Source organism: Halichoeres trimaculatus, unplaced genomic scaffold (assembly GCF_033239565.1).
Source record: "Halichoeres trimaculatus isolate MK-OKI-2021-1 unplaced genomic scaffold, fHalTri1.1 fHalTri1_scaffold_12, whole genome shotgun sequence".
Lineage (NCBI taxonomy): Eukaryota > Metazoa > Chordata > Actinopteri > Labriformes > Labridae > Halichoeres > Halichoeres trimaculatus.
The window spans coordinates 31,835,122-31,853,867 of NW_027437190.1; the positions used below are offsets into that span (position 1 = coordinate 31,835,122).

General features: G+C 38.4%; 2 protein-coding genes across 7 annotated transcripts in view; both read right to left on the reverse strand.

Annotated features, from left to right (window-relative positions):
* etv1 (ETS variant transcription factor 1) overlaps window positions 1–10,047 on the reverse strand; it is a 38,236-nt gene extending 28,189 nt beyond the window's left edge. Inside the window, exons 1-5 of one of the 2 annotated variants that reach the window (XM_074683792.1) lie at window positions 9,909–10,047; window positions 9,556–9,648; window positions 9,040–9,130; window positions 8,687–8,734; window positions 4,155–4,208 (exon numbers count right to left, since the gene is read on the reverse strand). In XM_074683792.1, coding sequence (XP_074539893.1) covers window positions 4,155–4,208; window positions 8,687–8,734; window positions 9,040–9,130; window positions 9,556–9,600 — 238 coding nt within the window. In that variant the 5' untranslated portion in view covers window positions 9,601–9,648; window positions 9,909–10,047. Of the gene's footprint in view, window positions 1–4,154; window positions 4,209–8,007; window positions 8,528–8,686; window positions 8,735–9,039; window positions 9,131–9,555; window positions 9,649–9,908 lie in introns of those variants that run through there. The other variant, XM_074683793.1, reaches the window with a different exon arrangement.
* A 4,868-nt stretch (window positions 10,048–14,915) lies between these two features.
* The window catches only part of dgkb (diacylglycerol kinase, beta), a 121,889-nt gene continuing 118,058 nt past the window's right edge, over window positions 14,916–18,746 (reverse strand). For all 5 annotated transcript variants that reach the window (XM_074683158.1, XM_074683157.1, XM_074683161.1 and 2 more), the window contains one exon: window positions 14,916–16,643. In XM_074683158.1, the coding sequence (XP_074539259.1) occupies window positions 16,536–16,643 (108 nt within the window). In that variant the 3' untranslated portion in view covers window positions 14,916–16,535. The remainder of the gene's footprint in view (window positions 16,644–18,746) is intronic.

Consider the following 18,746-nt stretch of genomic DNA (forward strand, 5'->3'; position numbering starts at 1 on the left):
TCAGCAACACGCCTTAAATGGCGGGAACGAATGATGATTCTGGGAGACTGCTGTCCACGTCTTGTTTATTCTTATGTCCTCTTTGAAAATCTGCAGAAAATCAACGGTTTGCTCTAGCTCAATTCTGTAAAAAACAAATAATTCTACACTCTTTACTGCTTTAAATAAGTCATGAATGATTAATATATCTCCTGTATTTAAATCTAAAGAATTTTTTGAAATTTGCCTTCTATCTTTTGGGTGTCATGTTTTAGCTTGGTGCTGCTCTACACCAATGAGCAACAGTTTGTGTGTTCAGAGCTTGTAAAAATGAATTTAGAGCTTTTATTTATTTATTTTTTTACACTACTTAAAGTCATAATTGGGTAACATCAGCCCATAGCCATGGTTGGCTTTTGAATCTTCTTTTAAGACTCACCTCTCTAGCTTTTAATCAAAGTTGACTGGACACCTAGCATAAGTTTTAATTAATTTTAATTAATTCTATTTCATTTTTTTGGTCTGGTATTATTTTATTAAGTATCTTAGCATTGTTTCCTGTTATTTTAGTTTGTATAACTCTTTGGTTAACTTTGATTGTTTTAAATGTGCTCTATAAACAAAGTCTAAGTAGAGTGTGATGTGATGTTTCAGTTGCAATAAATTAAAAATCTCTTTCTTTAGGTCTTTAGGTGATTCATGTAGTGCAGGATTATTCTATACTCTCCTAAAAGTCTTCAGATCTTAAAAAGAAACAGGAATCCTTCCCTCTGCCTGACATCTCGACTCCCACTCGTGCCGTATCTATAAATAGCTGGCCTTGAAGCGGTGTTTTCTCAGGTATCTCAGGTGAAAATTTAAAGATTTGTTGTATCGTAGAGCTTTTTTCCAGCCAACCCTTTATCAAAGAACTCTTGGCCCCACACGTTGTGTTTTCTCAGGTACAAAGAGTGTGTTTTGGCAGAACCAGGCGCCTACGTTTGGCAGATATTTCTCCAGTCCATTCATAAAAAAGTACAGGTCTTTTGGCAGCAGCGAAAAACCTTCCATTCCATTTTCACCTACTGTAGGTGCTCGCCTTTGCTGTTAAATGATGGCGGCTGCGATCTGCCGGTAACGTGTGGCCTCATTTTACACCTCCTCGACTGCTTTCGTTCCCTGCTAAGTTATGCTAATGGTAAGCATCTGTGGTGGAGTTTGAGACAAAGAAAAATTCTCCTTCTCCTCCTTCAGCCCGAGGACACTTTCGCTCCGAGGCCGCTCACATGCTGCTTCTCTGTGCTGCACGGATGGAGAGTGCGAAGTCGACATTGAGGGAAACTGTCAGAGCTTCCAGAGAGGTGATAAATCTGAGAGCGCGGAGACAGAAAGTAAAACTCTCCCTTCTTCTTCTTCTCTGGTTTCTTTTCTTTTTCCACCTTTTAATCTTAACTTTACTGTCAAATGAACAAAATAAAGCTTTTAAGAACGTCAGGAAATTGGAGTTTGGCTAATTCTCATCACTTCACAGCGCAAAAAACAATAGATATAAACTAGGACATAGAATATTACACTACTTCAACGCAGGTATTACAAAAAAAGTTGAAGGTAATTAATCACTAATTGATTCACTTAACATCTAAAATAAATTATTCTGACATATGTTTATTTTTACTACACTTCCTCATTGATAACTTATGCTAGCTACAAGTTAGCTACTAATTACAACAACAACCGATTCTTTCAGTTACAGGAAATACAATTTGTACAGATGTGATTTTAAAAAAGTGATTGATTTTAAAATTTAGAACAAGAAATTAAAGGTCCATAAGGTTTTATTGTGTAAGTTAGGTAAAAATCACACCAGCTAGATCGTTACAAAGCAGCGTATAGATGTTAAAAAAATTAGCCGCTAACTTATGTCAGCAAAGAGTCGTTATTTGACTTGAACTTTTATTCAGTAAAGCCAGAAAAAAATGTAAAAATATACATTTTAAGGTGCAATAGAAATGTAAATTTATGATCTCACTGATTTGTTGCTCTAACTTTGAAGATGTAAAGTGTCAGCGCTTGAGTTTAAAAGCTAAAGGTTGTTACGTCTTATTATGCGTTATATTAACGTCCACTGAACTTTAAATTGCACAGCTCCAGTTGCACCTAGTATCCTCTGTTTCCCATTTTAATTATTATGATTACAATTTTCTGTAAATATTCCTAATTTTTTCCTTTTTTTAATTCTATTTTTTTATTATTATTATTTAGTTTTTCTGTATTCCTCGTTGTTTTTTATTTTACTTAATTATTATTATTTTGTTTTTATGTTAAAATTCCTAATTTTTTATTTTTATTTTATTCTATTTCATCAATACTATTATTATTCCGTTTTTCTGTATTCCTGATTTTTTATTTTTATTTTATCTTATTATTATCATTTTGTTTTTATGTAAATATTCCTATTTTTTAATTTTTTATTTTATTCTATTTTATCATTACTCATACTGTTTAGCTTTTCAATATTCTTGATTTTTTTATATATATATTTTTTTATACATATATATGTATATTTGATATCTTAACTTTTTCTATATTCTATCTACATTTTCATTATGTTCTTGTTAACTGTTAGCGCCAACACACCAAGACAAATTCCATTCATATGTGCAAATGTACCTGGCAATAAAACCTGATTCTGACTTTGATATGATGATTATTTTCTCCATCTCTGAGTATAAACTGCTTTGTTTTACCAAATCTGATGAGTTACTTCTCCTCTTCCTCCCATACGTCTCCCAAACCTGCTAAACCTCCATCTTTATCCCCGCTCCTCCGTCCCAGCGTCCTCCCCTCCACCTCACGGCTCGGTGAAACCCATATGGGAGAGCTGCCGGCTGGGATGCCTGCTCGAGCGCCCAACCACGGTGCCCTCACCCTCCCGCCATCTGTCAGCGCCTCTCCAGTCTGCCGCGGGTTTGCCAACAGGACAATTCAGATGGTCAGCAGTCTCCTGCCACCGCGGCCACCCACCCCGGCTACCTCTGAAGGACAACGGGACAGTCTCTGTGACCTCTGCTTCTCTGCTGTACGCCACCGACATCCTCCATGTTGGATTTTAGGGGGAGTTAATTTACGCCCAGGGGTCAGAGGATTCGGTTTTACTGTGTCAAATCAGAAAGTAAAAAAAAAACAGGAGGAGGGACAAAATCTCGAGCATGGTCTCACTTCTTTCATAATCATTAAAAAACATCTTTTTCCCCCTAAATATCACCCAATACATAAGAATCTCCTCTTCTTCTCTGAGTCAAACTTTGCTCCCAGGTTAAAGGGCGTTGAGGACGTAGGGAAGACTCGTTTTGTGGCTTTTCTCACAGTTTCACGGGCGTTTTGGCTCCTCTGAAAGACATGTGCTCGCTCAGGTTCCCACTGAGCTCCACTCACTCCATTTCTGTCCTCACCTTGGCACTACTTCCTCCAGAAGTGGAGCGTGCCAAGTGTGCAAGCAGCGTGCACAGAGCAGGTGAAATACGACGAGCAAAAAACTGACAAAATCTGCTCAGGTCAGAGGATGGATGGAGGATTTTGATCAAAGTTTTCCAGAGTATTCTTAGAAACTGATCGTGTTTACAGGAAGAAGCAGAGAAATCGGTTTTTATTTATGCAGAAAAATCCCCACTGAAGATTGGGGGAGTGAAAAAAGAGAAATAGTCCCCAGCCGGATTTAGAAAATCTAACCACACTGGATGGTTTGCACAAAGAAAAACCTCAAGGAGAGGTCATGTGGGAGCGTTTTTTTAAAGATCTGATTTAAAAACAGTCGGAGCAGCCATCGTTTGACGGCAGTTTGGCCTTCGGGGATATAAAAATATCACTTTAACACCCGGAAAAAAACTGCCACAATATTTTGATGTTTATGCAAATAACTCACGCTGCAATAATATCTCAGTGGTGGTGAGAGGAGCAGGGGGAGCAGAGAGACAGGTAGAAGCAGTGAGACAGTCCTCTATCAGCGCACCTGTCTGTGGAGCCGCAAGACTGCTGCTGCACATGTGCAGCAAAGGTGAGGCTACTTAGAGACGTGGAAAAACACACACCACAGATGTTGACACGCTCCCAAACAGCATTAAAGGCGTAAAGTAAAAACACACACACACACACACACACACACACACACAGGAGGAGCAGCGTGGTCTGGTACTCACAGTTTTCAGTCTGGAAGTCTGGAACAAACTGCTCGTCATTGTCGGGAACTTGAGCTGCAGACACAAAAAGAGGAGAAGAAGAAGAAGAAAGGGGATGATTGTTTCTGATGTTGACGGACAACGCCGCATTGATCACAGCTCCCAGCAGTCCCATAGACTCCTCTGGAAAACTGTCTCCTGGGACGTTTGCTCGGCCTATCCCGGCATTGTTTGCTCCTGCTGTCTGTTAAACAACACGAGCGTGAAGGAAAAAAAAACACGCTTTGGAGGAAAATCAGAATCTGTGATAAAGCCGGGGTCATGAGGAACAGTTTCCCTCTTTCAAATCATTTTTCTTCCTTTTTTTAAATTTACAATAAATTTTAAAAAATACATTAAATTCAGTATATTACAACAGTTTTAAAAAGAGATTCACTGATAGAGTATCAGGATTTCCGTTGTCTTAAGTGTTAATTTAAAGGCTTCATTTTTATTGGAGCTATAGTTGGATGGTTGCACTTTCTTCACTTTTTAGGATTTTTGTTTTACCATGATGTTTTTATTTTAAACATGATTGACACTGTGTTTTTTTTGGATGAGCTGGATGTTGCAAAACAAATTTCCGAGCAATCAGACAATAAAGTATTATCTCATCTTGTAAAAAGATGGGTGCCTTTCATATTTGAAACGATACGGTTATTGATGCTTGGTACCTGGCAATTGGTACCGGTACTCAACGGTACTAATTTGGGGTACTTTTTGTGTTTATGTGGTAAAAAAATATCGATTTGTTCAATTTTTTTTTTCAATTTAAGATTTTTATTCTTCAATATATAACCCTGTAATGCTGTGTTTATGTCCAGCATGGAAAATTACCTACTCTTCCACTCCCTCACAGAAACAAGGATGCATTCAGGTACCTAAACATGGTACCTTTTGATTTTATGTGAATCGTAACCTGGTACTTTTGGCAGAATTTGGTTGGTACCAATAAAAGTACCTAATTCGGTACCCAAAAATAAAATAAATTAGAAATAAAAATAAATAAATACATAAAAGATTTTAAAAAAGGCATGATTTTTTTTTCTGTAACAAGTCCATAAATAAAAGTTTGGAGTCTGAGGAACTGTAAATACTTCTACAAAATCCTTCTTAAGGAGAAGAAGACTGTGTGCGATTGTTTTTATTTTTGAGCAATTTCAGGATGATGTTAGTTTTTCTAAAAAATTTTAAAAATTCAGTTTTTAGTTAAAAAGTAATTATTTAAAAAAAAACAGGCAGGAATACAAAGAAATAAAAAAATAAAGCAGGTTGATTTTTCAATGTAAGAATAAATTTCTTACATGTGTGAAAAAAATCACTGTTGTGTTTACCATGATTTTGTTTTCGTGATGTATTAAATATGCTCCACACACACACACACACACACACACACACACACACACAGGTCTGAGAGGGATTTTACGTCGAGCTTCAGGTGTCACTCCACCTCCTGACTCCACTTCCTGAGGTCGCCTCGTCCATTGACTGCTCCACACCCTCGCCTCGCGCGCCGTCGCCAGCAGCCAAACACCCATTGTTAACCGTATCTAATTGGCTTCTTCCCCACTGCTGAATCCACCTGTACCCACCGAGCCGGGTCCGTTCCAGCCCGGGTTAATGCTCAAATAATGAATCCTGCTCCCCTTCCACTCCAATTAGGCGTGTACATATTTATATCACACGTATTTACTCTGGGTGACAGCTCTCCACGTCCCTCAAGTTCAGCTCTGTGGCGAAAGGCAAAAGGAGATTTAAATGTGTCATTAGCACGTCTATTTATACGCACAATGAGGTGGATCCTCATTATCGCAGAATCAGTAACATGCACCGACATGTCTGGAGATCTTCAGGAAAAAAAAAAGATAAATCACTGACTTTCCATTTTTGTCACTCGGGTGTTTTTTTTTCAGGAGGTGTGAATTGAGGAGAGTAAACAATCAGCGGATGAAGAGGAGAAATTGCTGCATATTTTCCAACAATGTCAAACAGGAGGGATGAGTTCGCGCCAGATTTATCGACGCTCAGGTTTACGTTTTAACCACGCTTTTTTTTTCCCCTTTCCTTTTTTTCTATTCAGTTGCAAAACTTTCAGTTTTTCAAAACACAAAAGTCGAACTGCGAGGGAGCTCATCTCATGATAACAACACAAACAATTTCTGCAGAAACTGTAAAAGACAAACTTGGAGGAGGACAAAGAAAGGAAAGAGGCAGCAGCAGCAGCAGCAGCGAATGTGTCCAAAAGGAAGTAGAGGATGGATGAGTCACCGGCCTCAGTCTGTGAATGAGCCAGCTGATCCCTGCAACAAACTCCTGGGGAGAACGGCAGAGCTGGAAATCTGCCGCCATTCACAAAACAAAGAAAAAAAAGCGACGGTGGCAGAAGAATAGAAGGGGAACGGGAGTGAGGATGAAAAGGGAGAAGTTGTAAAGGCTGCAAACACGAGGCCTGAGCCAGTTTTAACAAACTTCACACACAAACTGTGTTACCTATAACCATCACAAGCACCAAAGTTAGAAAATGTGACTTTTTTTTTTTTCCTCTAAAATCAAACGGAGGTGGAGGCAGAGAGAGGAATGGAGTTTCTGGATGTCAAAATACATCTTATCGCAGACAAACCCTCTCAACGTCTCCTCGTCTGAGTCGGAAATTCAGTCTGTCTCTCCTAATTCGTCCTCTTCTTCCAATTACCTGAACTAATAAATCTTAGAAATGGGGAGGTATTCCTTTTCATCCTAATGGACAGGAAGTCATTCATTAAATCTACAATCTTGAAGTCGTCACGTTGATCCATGACAGGCAGAACTGTAATCTTTAACAGTAATACCTCTTATCAGCTGCCGCCGTCTCTTTTCTCACTTTGGATACTGAAATATTTAAATGGTGTCTTATTCTTCTACACGCCCTGCGGTGCACGCCGCAGCCGCCTTACAATCTGACTGCTGCTCGCCGCGGCTCAAACGCTCCTGTATCTGTTTCAAACGCATACTTTTCATTTTTTAAAAGTGTTGGATCTGAGAATTTAGAAACGTGCCCATAAATGATGGAGGGTCTTTTTCCACCTGTGCGACGACACAAAATTTCTCCAGGTGATGTCTGAGCACTCCATCCTTGTTTTAAGAAAGTATAAGAGCACTTTAGAGTCCTTAAATAATGACAGAAAGAGATAAAATAAAAACTTTTCTAAACCTATATTCAAAAATGAAACCTTTTTCAGTCTTAAAGTGAAAAAATTTTGCTAATTTAACATTTTTAAGCTTCATTTTTCATCATTTTTTTTAAATAAAAGGAATATTTTTTTTTCCTCCTGAACAGATTTTTATACATTTCTCACTCTGACTTCAAATTACATATTTACACATTAAAAACTTTTTATATTGAAATAAAAAAAAGATTTTCTTGCATGCCAGTACGCTGTAGCACAGTTGGAGCACTCAGCCTCCTGTTTCTATTTTTACAAAGAGTCACAAAAACTACATTTTCCACTCATTGCCGTCATGTATTTGCAGATTTAATTCCAAGATTTGCTTTATTCTTAAGATTTTCCTGCAAGAAAAGTACACTTGAGCCCTCACACTCACTGACTTTACATAAATTTGTTTTTGCACCGACACAGCAAACTCCAGCTGCTCGGAAAATGTTCTACTTTTCGCTCTGGAAGTCTTAAAAAAAAAAAAAGAAGCAGCAAACTCTAGCTGAAACTTTCAGGCTACATGCAATATTCAAAGCAAGTAAGATACTTTTAGAAAAAAAAAGAGTCGAGCGCTCTAAATTCGAGAAGCACATGCACATGAAAACAGAGTTAGAAGAAGAGGAACGATATTCAACACTAACCAAAACTTCGGTGCTGCAGACACGGTGGGAAGAGGACACTGGCGCTTAAATCCTGAAGCATCACGTCTCAGTAAGACCACAGTGAGTAAGTCTTTCCATGAGAGGAAAAAAATAAAAAGGAAAAAAAAATGACGACTATTTTTAGGAGAAAAAGTTGCTTTGGAGGTCTGCGATTTAAAAAAATTATAGATCCATTCTTTTTTTTTTTTTTTTTTGCGCCGCCGAGAAATGGAATTGAAGAAGACAAGGTGATGGTACAGCTGGAGAAGATAGAGAGGTGTGCTGAGAGGAAGCAAAGGAGGAGAGGAGAGGGAGGAGGAGAGGAGGAGAGGAGAGGAAGGGAGGGAGAGAGAAAGAGCTGGTGGAGGTGGTGGCGGCTGGCGTGCAGCGTGTTAGCTCCTGCCAAAAGCAGAAGAGACAGTGAGCGTCGGAGAGCCTTCTCCTGGTAATTTGTGATGACACTCTCTGGGTAGAGCCTCCTCGGTCTCCCTCAAGACCCCTCGCTCGCAGTCTCTAATGTATGCATGACACACAAGGTGCCTCTTCCACACAGGCTTTTAATTGGACTGCGACGCTAGGCAAGTAACTCCAGGCTGCTTTTTTCTCCCCCCCTCACAACCAGTTTTTACCCATCTCTCCTCCTTTTTTTGCTCCTGTGCTCGAGATTTAAAACACTTACCTTCTGCGAGCCAAGTCTCCTGCAGCTGACTGAGGTCCTGGAAGAGCTCTGAGAGGGGGGAACAAAGCAGAAACACAGCTTTAAAGCAGTTTAAAAACACAGGAGGGGCATCTGAAACAAGTGAGTTCATTACAGCGGGGTGATGTGCCCGTCTGAGCTGCTGGAGCTCAGTGCGGCTAATAACAAGTCAATTTGTGTGTCTGACCAGTGACGGAGGCTTGTGAGGATCATCACAGGCCGCTGTGTTGTAATTGAGATTCTCTTGTTAGCAGCGCAGGTGGCCGCAAACCAATTGAATTTTGCTAAATGTTTAGAAGCCGTGAAATTAACTTCTCCCTCTGCCCTCTGCCTACCTTCAGTGTCCAGAGCCAGGTCGGACTTAATGAATTTTCTCTTTCTGTCATGTGCTGGCCTCTGGCTGCTTGTTGTCTTTTCTTGCAGCTTCTGCAACAGAGAGGAGGAGAGAGAAAAAAAAGAAGACACAAATCAATTTTTCCCTCACAGGAGCAGTGATTCTGTTGTTGGCTGCAGCTCAAGTGCAACTGAATGAGCCACTCATTGATGCCTCACACACTTTAAAAAGCAAAGGGAACCTGCGCTTCAGATATAATTAACAAGTTGTAACATGGTGCATAACCAATATCACTGTGTATAGCAGTAGGCACCTTGTTTAGCTCTTTATCTTTGATGATTAAATGAAACTTAAACGGTCCCTGAGGAGGAATGAGTCTTGGCAGCAGCAGGGAGGGAGAGGGATGAGATCAGAAGGAACAGAGAGCGTTAGAGAGAAGAACAGACATCTACAACAATAAAAGATGATGTGAGAGATCTGCTTCTGATGTCTGATTTGCCTCCAAGTTTTAACTCACTTTGGAGTTACAGTAAGGCACTCTCTGGTCGTGAAATCCATCCATTCTGCAGCGACTGACGAGCGATCTGCACCCTCCTTTCTGTCCGGTCACCTTTCAGAAAGAGTGAGTATTTATAACACAGAACACGACAGCGAGGACTTTCATTTCATCATGTGAGCACACTTCAGGAGCTTTGTGCTGCTCTTATGAGACCAACATTACCGACAACACCTCCCTCGATGCTGTAAAGTTAAGTTGACAATCTGCAAATTTCGTGCGTAAACGAGCGGCGCGTTTAGCCGCAGGGCGCAGCGACATGTTTTTACACCAAAGTATAAAGTTGGCGGATAAGAGTAGGGAAAAACTGTTACCTAGCGACCTCGCTTTCATCCGCGTTCAGAGGGACACAGAGGCGGCTGTAAGAGCTCCACAGTCCCGGCTGCTGCCTGCGCTTCTCCCCGCTCGCTGTGCTGCTTTCTAGCGGCTTGGCATCGCCTCCCGGGGCCTCCCATGGAAACAAGCCGCACTCCGCTTCCTATTGGTTGTCAATGTCTTTCACTGGATCAGATTGCTGGCAGTCAATCACGCACGGCTGCAGGCAGTAAGCACCGGACAAGCCCCTGTATTATAAAGGTGTAATCCCCTCTTCTTTTCACATGTGGACTTATTTTAAAAGCAACAAAACTTCTGTGTAATCTTTCATGCTTTTAAAGTTTCTTACTGCACCTGCACCCCCACCGCCCTTCTCCAAGTCTGTACACACACATACACTCCTCTCCCGGTTAAGTTTGTGTCCATGGTAACTGTGTTTTGAAGAGCCTCCAGAGGGACCAGAAGAAGAGCCAGCTCTCACCGCTCCTGTAAGGGATACATTGTTGGGAGTGCCGGAGCCCCGCGGAAGGCGCTGACCTGGAAGAGAAACACGGGTCACCGCTGAGGACAGCATCCCAAAAACACCTTCACACCACTTTCTAACTCACACTGCAGCCCACAGTAAAAAAAAAATATATATATATACAGCACGGGAAGTTTTCTAAGCGTACAGTCTACGTATTTTTTTCACGTCGTATGGTTTTCATTTTTTTTTATTTAAGTTTTTAAAAATCTTAAATTTAAATTGTAAGAACTCAAAATAAAACTTCAAACAGAGCCACGTGAGGCTAAAGTTTCTGAGCAGCATGTTATTGTAGATTGTAGCTACGCGTGGTTAGCAAAACAACACTTCCTTGTCGCGCAATCACGTGTCACAGAACCAACCAATCAGAGGCTGGGATGACCAAGCCCCGGGAAAACGAGGTAAACTTTTATGATTTTTTTTCTTTTAAATAATTAGAAAGCAAGAATGTTTACATTTTTTATCTTTAGTAGCCTACTTACAATAATAATAATAATAATAATAATAATAATAATAATAATAATAATAATAATAATAATAATAATAATAATAATAAATCATTTACTGAATACAACAAAAAGTGTATTAAAGATAGTTTACCCTCATACTGTTTTGGGTCAAATTTAAGTGGCAGCCTCTGGTCTATAAATATGAGGCAACGTGGAATTGCTAAAAAAAAATAAAAATAAAACGCAGTTCTACAAGTGTCCACTTGAGGCTGGCTCCGGAAGTACCAGAGACCACACACACACTAATACAAAAAAAGCTTTTTTTTTTTTTTTTTACAGCAGAAATCCAATCCAATCCACTTTAGTTGTATAGCACATTTAAACAACAAAAATGTCAACAAAGTGCTTTACAAAGAATCATAAAAAACAATAAAACAAACATGATACTATAAATAAAATAATTAAATTAAACAGATAAACATAATAATAATAATAATAATAATAATAATAATAATCATAGTAAAATAATTAAAAGACATACTTAAATGTAGTAAAATAAATAGGAGACACAGAGGGCCACAAAACTCATGCAATGTTAAAAGCCAGGGATTAAAAATGGGTCTTAAGACGAGACTTAAAACACTCCACTGTGGGGGCTGTTCTGACATGGAGGGGGAGGGCGTTCCAAAGTCTGGGGCCGACCACAGAGAAAGCCCTGTCCCCTCTGATTTTAAGTCTCATCCTGGGCATCACTGTGGGGTACACTGTGGGGCCAGTCCATTCTAAGCTTCAAAAACAAACAATAATATCTTAAAATCAATACGAAAATTAAATATAAAGAAATTGATTTGTTCACAGCCTGGTGCAAAAAAAGTTTCCCATCTGAATAGCTAATTTCTCCAATGGCACACACTCTACTGTTCTTTCTAACTTGGCAGTTTAGTAGATATAAAGATTAGGAGTTCACCCTTTCAGAGGAACAGCTCAAATGATTGACAGGTGGGTGCCCTATAGCTGTTAGTGAAGAGGCTCAAAGCCTGCTCCTTTTCCAACATGGCCCCTGCTGACTATTTGCTTCAAAACTCTGTTCCAAAAACAGATGAGTGACATCATAAAGACGACGTCTATTCATTGTACAGTCTATGGTTGTAGCAACGGGACAAGAATGAGGCATCTGCAAACTTATGTATGTGCCACGACTTAGTGACAACATTTGCAGATGTTTATCAAATACATGTTACACTTTATACCATAACTAGTTTAACAACTTAAATTTACAATTAATAATACAATATTAATTTGATTTAGACATTACCTTAAATTACCTTGATTTAAAAAATAATCAAAATAATCAATAAACAATCAAATAATGATGAATATAAAGTCAATTTTATTATTTCAAACTCTGTTTAGAGGAAAGGATGCCACTAACTGTATGTCTGCCAGCCAATAACATACAGGTAATAAATGACTTGAAGCCCTTGTGATGAGTTTTTGGCTGTTGTGAACAAATGCTTCTTCTTTTTGACAAAAAAAAAAGAAATAAAAATAAGACAACCAGTAACAATATTTACAATTTTACAAGTCTGTTGTAAATCATGACTCCTGTTACTGCTGCTGCCATAATCTCAGAGTGCTGAAGAAACTGCCTCTATAACCCTGTGCTGCTTTGTCCAGAATCCTCACAGAGCTGTGACCAGCAGTTGTGTGATAACAGTGTGTTCACCAGTCAGTGTGTATTTTCTTGCAGTCAAACAGGACAGATCTAGGATAACCCCCTGAAAGAGAACTTGACCATTTCACTAAACACCTGACCAAAAGACAGACATATCGGAAGTCAGCAGTGGTCACCTGGTGCCATCTTGGATCCAGGCAGGGTTCCATTACCAGGCGGGTGAAGTGGATGTGAAGTGAAGCACCGTGTCACTCCTGCTGAACCCTCCCCCGAGGACCAAGAAACGCAGTTCAAGTGCAGGTGTGCACCCATCTGACACTAAGACATGCAGTTACAAACAAAGTGTCAATCCAGGAAGAGGGGGAGAGGCTTCTTTATCACCAGCAGTCCTGAAAAGTTGGATTTTTAAAGAGGTGGAAGAAATTAAAACCCCATGTAAACAAATAAACTCACTTATTTACTTATTTGTTTACAATTTTGATCACTCAGGGTGGTCATTTTTACGCTTGTTTTTCTTGTTTAAAATTGTATCTATCCCATCTTCTTGAAAATTATTCAAGCAGTGGATTCAGAAGAAATGAAGCCTATTCTTACTCTGATGAATTAAGCACTGATAGCTTGACTTGTAAAATGTGTTTGGGCTCTTAAAACTGTTAAATACAAGATTTTCTTTCCAGATGAACTTCAACATTATCAGTTTTTGTATATCCTAAACTCTGACCATCTAATATGCCATGTTATTCTGCAAACACAGTATCTACTGTGATTGAAATACCTTGGAGATAGATGTTACTGTTTCAGCTCTACTTGGGTCACTGTTCACTTGTTATCTACCTGATGTTGATGTTTGTTTAATTAACATTCACTGATCGCGTGCTGCACGTATGGGGTAGGCAGGGTTATGCCTATTAATCATTAAGTTTCATTTTCGTTGGATTCATAGTCAAATTGGTATGATGAGTCGGTGCGTGAGTATTTTTAGTTTTTAAGGAGGGATTTATGTTTGACAGAGGACGGTGAATTTATTCAAGTCAGTTTTGAGTTTGTGGGTTTATGTTTTAGATTTACGACCTATTTGTCTAACTACTTATCCGACTACATTTGTTTGTTTGTTGTGTGTGTGGCTAATAAACCTTGGAAAGAAAAGAGATGAGTTGTGTCTGCCATATCTGTTCTGCATACTCTTCCAGGGGGAGTTTATTGAAATATTAGAAGTGTAGTTCATTAAAATCTGGACATCCTGTTACTATGGGGCGCCAATTGTAAAGTTGCACACACTGCAAATAACATTTCTCCATATTTCGCTCTAAAATATCACTTTTTCTGCAGATTTTAGAGAAATATTTGTGAAATATATTTGTCAAATATACATAAATGTTAAATGTTATTTGTAAATGTTATAAATGAATGTCCTGATTTAAAATATTTAGCTACGTTTTTAAACAGTTAGTTTCATTCTAAATATTTAGCTAAGACTAAAAATTTATCAAAGATTTCTTAATCTTGAGCAAAGATTTCCTAATATTTGCTAAGATTTCAAAAAAGTGAAGTCGAGATTTCTAAATCTTGAGGTACGTTTCTTTATACGTTAGCTAACAAATTCACACTCCCGTCCGCCGGAAGTACCAAAATAAAAGTTGGAGGAAGCGATCCAGCCAAGCGTATTTTGATAAAGTCAAACACAGTCGGCTAAAACAGCCGTTAGAAAATAAACGTACCGAGTGCTGTGATGGTACTGTTGAAAATCCTGTGGCGGACATCGAAGAGGGGGAGCTTAACGTTCTTAAAATCGCTTCCTCGAACTTTTATTTTGGTACTTCCGGCAAGCGGGAGTGTGAATTTGCATGTTAGCTAAAGATAAAATCGTAGCTAAATACTTAAAAGGCCTTGCTCAAGATTAAAAAACGAGGAAGATTAAGAAACCTTGTCCAAATATTAAGAAATCTTGGCTTTAGATTTATAAATATTTGATAAATATTAAGTATGAGCTAAATATAAAGAACAAGCTAAATGTTTAGAAGCGTAGCTAAATATTTAGAATTGGGACATTCAGTTATACCATTAATTTATAATATTTAACATTAAGACAAAATATCCAACATTATGTTATAATATTTGACAAATATATTTCACAAATATTTCTTTAAATCTGCAGCAAAAGTGATTTTTTAGAGCTAAATGTGGAGAAATGTTGTTATTTGGAGTGTGTGCAACTTTACAATCAAGGCCCCGTAGTGCGTTGTATGAAGCAGGCCTGGTAAACAAAAAAACAGAAGATAAACCCACAAAAAAGCAACACAAACATAAGGAAAAAAACAAAACAAAAAAACAGCCCGACCACTTTGTCAAACAACAGAGCTTTATTATCACTTGTCTCAGTCACATTTGCAGGCATAGTTTGTTTTCAGCAGAACGACGTCGTGGTGTGAGTTCAACTGTGAATAAGCGCGATAAGCAGAGAAAAAAATAATAATAATACTGTTACAAAAATACAACTCGGTGTACAAATGCTGCAAAGTACTGAGCAAAGAGATGGAGATTCTGTAGACCTCAGTCTGTGCTGGGGTTTGGCACTTTTTCCAGAGTGAAACAGTCGAGACTGGAGCTATTTTCTGAAAACAACCAGGAGTAGAGTCATGTCAAAGAACACATTTACTCTTTAATACAGAAAACTGAGTGCTATGTAAATGTTTTACAGATAAATAATGTTATTATTATCCATTTCATGAGACTCTTCTGTGAGTTTGGCAGTTTAAAGTGAGTATAAAAACGTCTTATAGAGGCATGTGCGTGTGTGACTGGCTGTAAAATGCCTCAGAAACCTGTAATTATAGGACGAGATTGAGCATCCAGCATCGATTCTTCCACATTATATCTGTCAATACTCATTTTGTATTTAGGCTTTAATTGGTTAATGTTGTCTTGTATGTGCAGGAGACTGTAAACACTCAACAGCAGACATCAGAGCGAATCAATGACCAGGGAGGTCAAACTGCTTCCCCTAAAAATCCAACTATACAGTCACTGGAGCTACATGAAAGAGCACATGACGTTTTTCTGATGCGTTTTCTACCTTCAAAAACACACAGGAGCCAATCAAAATGCAGCCATGGTATAGATAAAGTGATATGGTTAAACCGAGCAGCACTCTAGATTCAAAAACGATCAATTTCCACAAGTGTCAGAACAGATCCCGGTCACTCATGCAACACAAAGTGTGCACACATTTGGTAAAACTGTCTGGAAAATCTGTGGTGCGACGCCAAACAAAGAGTGTCATGCATTTTTTATGAGGATCAATAATCATTCCTAATCTTTTTCACCGACGGAGCAGCAGCACATCAGATCAAAACATGACATCGCAGGATGACTTGCAGGAAGAAAGCGAGTGTTTCTTTCTGTCTTTTTCAGGACTTGAAGCCATTCAGGGGGAGAAGCGCTGATGAAATGCTGAGCACAGAAACTTCACTTCTTACTAAACGTTTGGGAAAGATCATCTGCAAAACACCAGATATGTCAGCTTCAACAGCAGCATCCTCATTCACTGTCCGTCATGCATCAGGGGTATGCAAATGCAAAAAACTGTTAGAAAACATCAATAGCAGCAAATATGAATAAATAAATAAATACATCTTATCACAAAACACATTCGTCTGTGGGTTTTTTTTCCACATGGCACAGATCACAACAGCAGAAATAAAAACAGACTTTTATAAAACCGGACCACCCGAAATAGCTTCAGTATTTTTGGAGCTACACACACCGAGGCGTCACTTCTAAACACACCTCGCTGCGGATGAATCGAGGCCCGCTCAGTGACATCTCCATGCTGCAGGTGATACTCACTGCACCTGCAGCGTGCTACTGAAAGCTGGGCTATCAAACAGGCATCAAAGACCCCTTCACTAAGTGATGGTCAGCGTCTGACCGCTGGTCTCCAGGTGTTTGAGAGGACTCGTTGGTCTTAAGCGGTGACGGATCAGTCTTTGCTCTCGGTGCGTGTTCGCCTGACGATGGAGGAGAAGAAGCTCCGGCCTTGTGGAGTCCCCATCAGCATGGGGGCCTGGTTCTTGTGGACGATCTCAATCTGGGATTAAAAACACAAACAAACCTTGAAACAAGCCATTTCAATGGGCGTTCACTCTTTGAGGTATTCACCAACCACATTTTCTCATGACCTCTCTCATCCAATCATCCTCTCATCTCCTCTCTGCTCCGTTTGTGACCCTCCTCCACCCTCGTCACCTCCACTTCCTGTCAGCGTCAATCCTTCAGACGTCCAGCTCTTCCTCACATCCTGCACCCTTTCATCACCACCTCGACCGCTGCCTGGGCTCTATAGAAGTTATCCTCTCCTCCAGGTTTAACCACCTTTTCTAAATCTTCTTTAATAAAATTGTAGTGAAATCTTTCCCAATTAATCTTTTTTTTACACATGAATCATCAAAGTGGCAGAAATTCAGGGGAACCATCTCAGTCTTATCAGTAATTCATCAATAAGACTTTTCTTTATGTTATGAATAAATTGTAAATATTGTGCCTAAAATAATACTTGGACATTTTGGTCACACATCATTTTCTGCAGGGGTTCTTATCAGGTTTTACTGACCGGTGCATGTGAAATGTTAATTGTTTGTAAATTATTTTGACTAGAATTTGCTTCTTTTAAATAATTGCACTGCAAAAACTGAAATCTTATCAAAAGTTTTTGTCTTATTCTAAGTAAAAATTGTCTTGTTGTACTAGATATGATCCACATTCACCTAACCAGTCTAGAAAAATGTCTTGTTTCGAGTTGTTCAAAGACAAAAATGAGGTATTATTGCCTGTAACAAGTAAAAAAAAAAAAAGTGCAGTGTAATTTGACCACTGTTTTATTTCTTCAAGCTTTGTCTTTTAAGACTACAAGCATGATGGCAATTATGACAATTTGTAGACGGTCCCTGCACACTCCAAAAACTTGGCATTGATGCAAATGTAAAATGTTGATTTCCCAGGATGCCTCCAACTACTGATGCACCGCAAAAAATGAAATCTCATGAAGTGTTTGTCTTATTTTAAGTAAAAAAGTCTTATTTTTTCTAGTTATTATGTTATTACTATTACTTTGTATATGTATGTATGTGTATATAGCTTATTATTTTCTTTTCCTTTTTTTCTAAATATTTTAAACATTTATTGAATTATTTTCTTTCATTTTTTATTATTATTATTTTTTTATCTTATCTTATTTATTTATTTATTTATTTATTTATTTTTCTTTTTTCTCTTTTATTCTGAAAAACTTAATGCAGATTTGGCCTTTAGTGGGGGGGAGTTGGGGTGGGGGGTGGGGGGGGGGTATATGCATGTTCATTGTAACAAATGGTAAATTTCTGCTCATCTTGTGCCAAAAATTCAATAAAAAAGAATGTTGAAAAAAAAAAATCAAGTTATTTGAAGACAAAAATTAGGTCTAAATTGTGTAACAAGTAAAAAAAAAATACTTAAAAATTATAGAAAGGCATATCCCACTGAAAATGAGACAAAAACACTTGATAAGATTTCAGTGATTGCAGTGTTATTTAACCTTTGTTTTATTTTGTTAAGCTTTGTCTTTAAAGACTACAAGCGTGACAGCAATTATGACAATTTGTAGACGGTCCCTGCACACTCCAAACTTGGTATTGATGCAAATGTAAAGTGTTGAGCTCCTAAGATCCCTCCTACTGATGCACCGCAAGAAACATGAAATCTCATAAAGTGTTTTTGTCTTATTTTAAGTAAAAATGTCTTATTACACTTAATATGAGCCACATTCAAGTGATCAGTCCAGAGAAATGTCTTGATTCAAGTTATTTGAAGACAAAAATGAGGTCTGAGTTGCTTGTAAGAAAAAATTGCTTTAAACTAGGATCATGTCTTAATACGAGTAACTTTACTCTTGTTCCATTGGCAAATTTATTTCAACTTGTTACAGCAATTCAGACTTCATTTTTGTCTTTAAATAACTTGAAACAAGACATTTTTCTGGACCGGTCAGGTGAATGTGGCTCATATTAAGTCTAAAAAGACATTTTCTACTGAGAATGAAACAAAAACACTTGATAAGATTTCGGTTTTGGCGGTGTAATTTGATCTTTCTTTTGTTTTATTCAGCTTTGTCTCAAAAGACTACAAGCGTGATGGCAATTATGACAATTTGTAGACG